We start from the raw sequence: 9,173 nt of genomic DNA, 5'->3' as shown, positions 1-9,173 counted from the left end.
CCTGGTGAAAAGTGGATGGTTAATGTCCCATGTCAGATATCCCACAGGCATGCAGGAGCCCAGGCACCTGTGTGTTCAATGGGCAACACATAGGGGTAGCGCCTCCAGACAGGGCACCCTATGAAGATTGGGTGAGGATGCCCCTGGAGTAGGGAAGCCCCCGAGAATGTCCATGATCAGGTGTTTAATGGGGAAGCTGCTACTGACAGGTTACCGAAGACTCTAATATGGGTGCTCCCTGGGTGTGAGTGGGTCCTCTTGATCTCCTGTCCTTGTCCCATGCCGTTCTCATACCCTGGAACTCCCTGCCTCCCAGACTAGTCCCCAGTGAAGAGCTATGGCTAAAGGTGGGAACTTGGCTCCCTCTCCATCCTTAGCCTGCCACGGGGATGTCTACAATACCATCAAGGGGGAAGGGGACAGAATGTGCTGGAGCTCCATGAAGTGGTCTCAATTTAGGGATGGGGCTAATGAGAAGGCAAAGCTACTTCACCCCACCGTGTGCACCGCTAGTGAACTTGCCCAAGCCTATAGGGTCTGAGTACAGAAGACTCGGAGGCACACAAAGACGCCAAATGAAAAGATGGGTTCTGAAAGAGGGGCTGGGACCTGGGAAGACTTCCTTCCAACAATGTCGTCATCCCCAGAAGGGCGTGCTTGGAGCATAATGGCTCTAGCTACAAATTCTATTAACTCTGATAGTTGTTCTGAGTGAGTGGATAATGCATTTAGCAGAAATAGACCCAATCAATTTATATGAAACACATAGAACTTTCTCATTGGAATTGGCATCTGTTCTTGAATCATAGGAGCACGTGTGGAAATGGGCAGTCTGTCACCATGACTTCTGGGCACATTAGCTGAGCCATGGGTTAATGGGAGAGAAGGATCAAGGAAAGCTATGGCTCCTTTACTCCAGATTGCCTCAGACCCTGGAATCATGGAGCTGGGAATGAGAAAGGACTGGAATGCTTTAAACCTTAACTCTCTCTCTCTCTCTCTCTCTCTCTCTCTCTCTCTCTCTCTCTCTCTCTTTCTCTCTCTCTGTACAAGTACATGCATGTGTGCTGATGAATGTGTGCATGTGTGTTTACATGTGTGTAGGTACATGTCCACACATGTGCATGTGTGTTTGCATTTGTGTATGCAGATGCATGTGCACCTGTGTGCACATGTGAGCATGTGTGTATATACGCATGAGCACCTGTGTGTGCATGAGTGTGGAAGTCAGAGGTCAACTGTTTCTCAGGTGCTTTTCATCTTGTTTCTTGAGACAGGGTCTCTGATTTGTCTGGAGCTCACTGATTTGATTGGCTGGCTGGTTAGCTAGCTCCAGTACCTCGCCAGTTCTGGGGTTACAGTATGGTTAAAATATGGGTTCTGGAGATTGAGCTCAGACCCTATTGCTTCTGTGGTAAGCACTTAACAGAATCATTGCCTCAGTCTCAAACTTGGAATGCGTAGAAAGAGTGGGCACTGTGTTCACACAAGCTTCTCCCATATGAGCCATCCCTGTGTGTTTGCTGGCATGTATATGAGGCTGAATTACCATAGGATCATGGCTAGTGAGAATGTGCCAGGCCATGGCATGGAGGTTCTGACTCCTAGGCCAGGCTTCTTTTCCTTTCAGGACTATATAAATGTATATCCTATATCAAGATATATATATATAATCATCACCACCACAACCACCACCACCATCACCACCACCACTAGCATGCGCGCGCGTGTGTGTGTGTGTGTGTGTGTGTGTGTATGTGTATATATATGTATATGTATATATATATACACACACATATATATATATTCATCACCACCACAACCACCACCACTATCACCACCACCACTAGCATGCGCGCGCGTGTGTGCCCAGGTCATGGTGTTTGTGTACAGGTCAGAGGTTAACTTTCAGGTATTGGTTCCCTTCTTTCATGCCAGGTTCCAGGGATCAAACCTAGGTCACAGGCTTGCACAGGAAGTGCCTCTTACCAGCTGAATCATCTCACTGACTCCGGATTCTACACGGGTTTGTTTTTCTCCCTCTTTGTTCATGTTGTATACTTGGAAATGGTAAACACACCCAGGGCTAGATTTGGAAGAGGCAAGGTTGTGATTTTTTTATTTTGCCAAAATTCCAAAACTGTGGCATTACGTTTCCCTTGGTCCTACCTATACTGCACCTGAGCCCATAGTAGAAGGGAGAAGGGTTCAGGGCCCTGAAGCTTTCAAATCCTCAGCTGAACATTTCAGGGAGGGAGGGTGGCAGAGCTTGACTGTACCCGCTCAGTGGCAGCATCATCTGTTACCACGAGGGACAGAGACAGAGACTGAGGTGGGGACAGGGTCAGGGAGGTTGAGAGAGTCAGGGCTGGAGGGAGAGGGAGAGAGAAGAGCCCGACTCTGTAGCCCTAATTGTATTAGCCCAACCATTTGGTTAGTGTAATTGCATGTGCAAAGCTGAGAAACGTAATTTCCCGGGACTTAATACTCGCCCCATTTTCTCCTCCAGCTTCTTCATCTGATTAACTAAAGTGACTCAGAGGCTTCCGAGAAGGCCATGTATGCCAACCACCTGGTCACCTGGTCAGGCTTTCCCCCTGCACCTGGGCTGGAGACTCCCCTGGCCACCCATTCCCCTGGAGTGGGCCTGGATGGCTTGGGGGGGTGGTGGTACACAAGGAGTTTGGGGAGCATTGGGAGTAACAGCTTTCTCAAGGCCGGGTTTCATTTGGCTTTTGTGCATTCAGTCGCTTCTGTGCTGACTGCCTGGAGGACAGCAGAAATGCCACCCACCACCCCTGTTCCAACTCAGCGAGAACTGACAGCGCTGAACTTTGGAGAGAAAATCTTATTATCTTGTCACCTCGATTCTTTGTCAGAGGGTCGGGAGCTGTTTACAGCTCACGCAGGGGCTCTTCTCTGGGACCGTCCCCCCACCTCCTTCCCACACAGCCCTTCTCTCTGATTGGAGATCTCTCTACCGGCAGTAGCAGAGCTGGTGCAAAGATTATAGACTTTGGGTTTCACATCCTGGGTCCCCTTCCTAGCAGATATGTACTCACTGTCTTTTAATCCACCTTTTTTCCTCCCTTCAATCAGAGTAGAAGTGACTACCCTCAGGCCAGTGTGACATCAAACTGCCTGGTGGCAAAGCCTAGCTCAGGGGCAGGCATTGTCTGATTTCCTGCCACTTCCCCCTCTCCTCCCTTTATTGTTGCTTCTCTTTTCTTTCCATCCTCCCTTTCCCTCCTTTCCCTCGCCCTTTTCTAGCTTTCTCCTCCCAGGGCAATGCCCTGAGCTCTGATCAAACCAGACACTGCAGACATATCTTGCTGGCCCACCAGCTACTCTCCTACCCTGGATGGAAGCTTCAGAGTGTCCAGTACTGCTGACCTCCTCCCTGCTATGGTACACACAGTGATGGCTACAGGGAAGTACCAGGACTGTGCACGCTGAGTGGTTACCACCGAGTGGATGTGCCCCATCCCTGCCTTTCCAGGAGCCTCTCCCCGCCCTCCTGCTCTGGTTACATTGTCTACCTGTCTTTCCTTCTTCCAGACTATGAGTTCTTCGCGCTGCATCCTGGAGTTGTGCTGTTCAGTGACTCTGAGCACAGAATGGGTTGCAGAAGAAATGCGTAAGAACAGCAGTTGGGTCTGGATGAAAGTCAGGTGAGTCCTGGACTAGGTAGGACTCTCCCCACTGGCTATATGGCTAAGTCTAGTGGAAGTGGCCTTCTTTCCAGAAAATTTGTCTCCCCCAAACAGACCCCCCTAATACACATCTAAAGGGATCTACACTGAGAGGGGACTAGGGAACCTGAATTGTAATGGAGACAAATACATCCCACAATAGAGCACATGAGGGAAGGGTTGTGTGAGCTGAGCCCCCTTTCTCTTGCCTTAAGCAGCTCCCTATGTGACACTGGGTTCTTGGGAAAATAACGGCTCCATATTCCGGGTCCTAGAGCATTTTCAGCGAACCTCAAGGCCACCCCTAGACAACTTTGGTTCAATACCCTCTTCTTCCCTCTGACCTGGAGTCAGTTGTTCTGAGATAATGCTACTCACTAGGGTAGCCCTCTGGGAGCTGTCTGCTTCTAATTCTGTTTGGAGAAGGTGGGGACTCATAGGCCTTTCCCAGTTCCCATGGGATTTTGTTTGTCTGAGTGGCCAAAGGGCCCTTATTGATTATTCTTTTGGGGACAGTGGGAGTTACGTGCTAAGGAGCCCAGACTCAGGGCTGGGTGGACCACTGCTCCCTAAGTGCTGGTTGTAGTGTTGTGGCTGTTGACATCAGACACCTGGCTCAAACTTCCAGATTCCCACCAGCCAATCAGTAGATGTTTCTGGAGTCCTGGTTGGTGATGAGGCCAGGGTGGGGGTTGCCACCATGTGTACTTAGCGCAGGGAATGGGAAGGGAACGGTGCTCCCCTTCCTGTACTGATGGAATTGCAAGGTGCACAAGCTTATAACAAGGCAGTATACAGAGGTGAGTCCCCCAGGTGTGGGTGACAGGAAGGGACACTGAACAGATCTTTGGGAAGGGCCCTCACTCAGCAGGGTATAGTGTTCTCTAGGTTAGGTTCCCAGGTACACTGTGGGAGGGTCGAAAAGTTTTTTTTGGGGAAGGGCTTTAAGGGTAAAAAGAGACACAACCCCCCTTTTTTTCAGCTTGGTTGCTGACCAGATCAGGCAGGAACCATCAAGGAGTTACAAAGAGTTTCAAGGAGCTTTTGTCTCTTATTTCAAAAATGAAGCAAAACTAAAACTTTGCTAATGAGCAGAGAGCTAACCAATTCGGTGTCAAAGATACAAGCTTCTAATTATTTTGTACTTTGAACAGAACCAGGATTCTATCTTGTAAGTAGAAATTAGAGATTTATCATCTATATGCCGCTATTCTAAAGAAGATGTATACAACAGGATGTGGCAGACTGTGTACCGTACGTGCTTCTCAAGTGAGAAGTGTCAGTACCAATGCACCAAAGCACGTGGGGGAAATTGGACACACTTTGATGGGGCTTAGAAACCAAGATCCATGGTGTGTGTGTGTGTGTGTGTGTGTGTGTGTGTGTGTGTATTGTGTGTGTGTGTATGTGTGTATGCACGTGCATGCAGAGTCCAGAGATTGATTTCAGATAATCTTATTGATACAAGGTCTCTTCCTTAATCTAGAGCTCACCATTCAGCAAGACTGGTTGCCCATGAAGCTACGGGCACCCTCCTGTCTCCATCTCCCCAGGGCTGGGATTGTGTCACTATGACTGGCTCTTTGCATGGGTACTAGGGATCTGAACTGGGCCCTGGGTACTGGAACTTGTATGTCAAGCACTTTACACCTCCCTAGGTCCCTAAAGGTGAAGCCCAAGTTGGCCTCAAGTTCACGATCTTCCTGTTTCCACCTCTATAGCATTTGCCTACTGGTGTGTGTCATAACAACTGGCCATAGCTTGACCCTCCCTGCCATTGTGTGTTGGGTTCCCCAGCGAAAAGTTCCTCTTTTGTATATTTTTAGTAGTTAGGTCTCAGTGCCATTGCTCGGAGGATGAGAGAGCCACACAGCTTCTTTCTGGGGTCCCATAACAAAAGCGGTGATGCCTCTCCTGGAGACCAGCCATTTTCTTTTAACCACAGTACCCACCCCAATCACAACACAGGCCATTCTTTTGCCTTCAGCAGCAAGAAATAATGCTGTTCAAGTTTTCTGGCTGTGCCAGAATAACCCTTACCTGTAGGGTCAAAGATGGGAGTCGGTCCTGATATGTTTGCCCAGGATTTTGGCTCCTTGTTTGGATTTTTCTCAAACAGATTTCTGGATTTGGGTACTGCATTCGAGGGCATTTTCTCCTCCCCACTGACTGGAATAGAGAAGAGCCAGTGGGCTGAGTCAGGCAGAGTCAGTTGTAGGGAGAGAGAATAGGTTGAAGTGGGGAAAGCAGAAGAGGCAAGATGGCTAAGATTGGGGGTCTAGAGAAGAGACCATGGGTCACTGGGTTAAGGGAACAAAGCATCAGAGGAACAAAACTCACTAGTGAGGTAGCAGTCGAGGCTGATGGAAATGTTGTCAAATGCCACTGTTGCCCGGGATCCTGGACCCCACCACGTGACTATCTGCAGCCAGAACCTGTATGGTGTTAAGAAGAACGAGTGTTAGGAACCACTAGCATAGGTAAAGTCCTAGGCGCCATTGGCAGTAGGCGTGTTCTGCGGGGCAGAAATTTAGCTTGATCAGCCTTACCTGTCCTCCGAAAGCAGCGGTAAGAGGGCAGGACTCAACCTCTCCCGATTTCTACTTCTCCATCACGGAAGCACATCCCTTTCTGAAGGGGTGCTCCATCCTGAGTATGACCGTTAATGCAACCTTTAGAGCCAGTTTGGAGTTCTGAGCTTGGGAGACGTCTGCTTTCTGGGCATGCGTGTTGGGTAGAAATGCATGGTGGCTGGGTATTGTGCTCATGCTCACCCATGGGCAGGCTGAAGTCACTATTTAAACATTAAAGTGCTTTTGTATGATAGTAACTGATGTTCAGGCAACGGGGCTTCTCACCCCCCCCCCCCCGCGCGCGGTTTGACCCCATCAACCAGCAACTACAGGGTTAATTTCTTGCACAACAGAGGCATCCTGGTTCTTGTCCAGTGTCGGCTACTGCTTTCTGACTGGTGGTTAAATATCAGATGATCGACTGTTTCCCCTGGGAGTGTTTGTAATCAAGCCACAGTGGGTCATGACGTCTGGACAGTAACTTACTGAGATCATGTTTCTTCCCAGCCATTTCATGGCTTAGAGTGCAGGTCCTCTGACTACAGTCAGGGAAAGCATGAGGCTGAGATAAACAGAAAGGTGTCACGGACTCATTTGTTTCCTGGTTTGTTTTCTTGGGAAATCTTCCTGGAAGGCTACTGCCATCAGTCAACCTTCCCCTTGTGCGATAAAGTGACCGTGTCCTGAGAACCCTAAGCACTCTTTCCCTAGATTCCAGAATAACCCGAGGAATAGAGTGCAGTGCCTGCCGTGGGTGTTGAGATGGTAAGAGAGGAAAGCCATGGCTGTCAATCATTGACGGGATACAGCGCATGTGGTTAGACAGCCACACATTGGGATGCTAATCTACAATAAAAAAAGAACGGACCAGGAGACACGCTGTAAAATAGATGCCTCTCAAAAGCATTATGCAAAGTTAAAGAAGGCAGACAGTAAGCTAAAGACCTCATATTGAGCGATTCTCTGGATAGGAATCATCTAGAAGAGGCAAATCTGTAGAGACAGAGAGCAGATTAGTGCTTGCCTGGGGCTAGCAGGGGAGCAATAGTGACTGCTAACTAGCACAAAGCCTCATTTTGGGGTGATGAAATTGTTCTAAAACTGGGTTGTAGTATTCTTTGTAGAATTCTAGAAACTTGCTGAGAGTCAATGACTTGCACACTTAAAAATGGGTAAATGTTATGGCATGTAAATTATCGCTTGCCAAAACTGTTGGAGAACAAGGAGGGAAAATGGGAGAGAGAGAAAGAGAGAGGGGGATGAGAGGCAGACAGACAGGAGAGAGAAAGATCTATCTATCTATCATCTATCTATCTATCTATCTATCTATCTATCTATCTATCTATCTATCTATCTATCTATCATCTATGTAATAGAGAGAGAGAGAGTGCAGGCTCTCTGATAATGTGGGCCAGGGTAGGAAGTGAACAAGGAAAAAAATACTCTTTGGGGAGGTGGAAGAGGCATACAAGAAGAAATGTCAGGGGAAGGTCTTTTCTTCTAGACATCAGCTCAAGAAGGGAGTGAAGTGTCCCTGCATGTTCAACCTGGGTCACATGCAGTCACGACCCAACACAGAATCACAAGCTTACTGACAACATTATGAGGCTTTTTTCAGGCAATTATCCTTTTTATTTGTTTGTAACTTGATTGAGCTTTTCTTGAGTGTGAACGTTGTAGATGGCAGTGTCCTGTTCTGATGTAACAAGGCTGGACATGCCTGGATGGTGAATTGCATCCAGGTGGAAGCTCCCATCATAGCTGAGCTTGTAACCCTGGTCAGCACTTAGAAGGGATAGACAGTGGCTTACATCTTTCTGGCCAGAGGACAGTTATTGCTCCACTCTCCAAATCAGATGTGAACTTTTATCTAAACAATGTGTTTGTGGCCAATTATTCTCAACTGCTCTATCCCCACATCTGCCTGTGCCTTCATTTATCTTGTAAAATCTTGTCAGATATAGCCTTTTCGGTCTAAAGGTCACAATTAGAAAGCCCAAGTGCTTTGTTTTTAAAATAGAAATGTCTGTTGTTCGAGGCCCTTCTCAACTACACAGCGAGTTTGAGGCCAGCCTAGGCTATGTGAGTTCCTGTCTCAAATGAAACAAAACATTGTGAATGAAGCAAAAATTATTATCATTATTATAAATTGATGAAATGTGACTATAAAGAATCATGTTCTTTGGTTGGGAATGTAAGATACCCGGCACTGTAGTGGGCGCTGATCCCATAACAACCTAGATTCTCATTCTCCTCTCGGGTCCTCCTCTCTTTATCCATTACCAATAGGCCGAGGGCACATGTTGATTTTGTGCTGAGCTGCATCATCAGAACATTGCCTAAAAGGACTTTGCAAAGAGATAAATGAGTCGTGTGACTGCAGAGCAGGGGAAGAGACAAGATCTCCACTGCTCTCGCCACGGACCCTAGTGGAAACTGCTAGTCTCCTCGCTTGCTCGGTTTTTCTTGCTTTCATTCTCAATGACTGAGAGATTGGAGCTGCTGCAAAGTTCCCTCGCAGCCACCAGGCCTCTTTGCATGAATGGGAGATACAAGCTGGGGCTGCAGGGGTTTTATATATGAGTCTCTAAAGCATTCCGCAAGATGTTGGCACAGGATTAGACCTCCTCAGAGAGCCAGATCTTGTCCGTTACTGGCCTCTGATGGCAGCATGAACCTTCTTGTTCAACGCCAACATCCCAGGCCTGTGGTGGTCATCGTTGGAGGTACTGGTCTGCTGAGGGTCAGCTGTGGTCAGGTGGTCCCCAGAAAGTCACTACTTACAATGGGGGTGACCAGAAGCTTCCCACAGGCTCTTTCCTGCTCTAAGGGAAGAGACTGAAATGAGCTCCAGAGCACGGGGAAAAGGGAAGAGCTGAAGGAACGGCATCTCCTTCATCTGGAAACA

General features: G+C 48.1%; 1 protein-coding gene across 1 annotated transcript in view; it reads right to left on the bottom strand.

Moving 5' to 3' along the window:
- The window catches only part of Alk (ALK receptor tyrosine kinase), a 739,399-nt gene that overhangs the window by 75,803 nt on the left and 654,423 nt on the right, over positions 1-9,173 (bottom strand). Inside the window, exons 11-12 of the mRNA XM_013354040.2 lie at positions 6,033-6,127; positions 5,733-5,861 (exon numbers count right to left, since the gene is read on the bottom strand). Of these exons, the coding sequence (XP_013209494.2) occupies positions 5,733-5,861; positions 6,033-6,127 (224 nt within the window). The remainder of the gene's footprint in view (positions 1-5,732; positions 5,862-6,032; positions 6,128-9,173) is intronic.

The sequence above is a fragment of the Microtus ochrogaster genome, unplaced genomic scaffold, assembly GCF_000317375.1.
Source record: "Microtus ochrogaster isolate Prairie Vole_2 unplaced genomic scaffold, MicOch1.0 UNK26, whole genome shotgun sequence".
NCBI classification, from domain to species: Eukaryota; Metazoa; Chordata; class Mammalia; order Rodentia; family Cricetidae; genus Microtus; species Microtus ochrogaster.
This window is presented reverse-complemented; position numbering and strand designations above follow the sequence as displayed.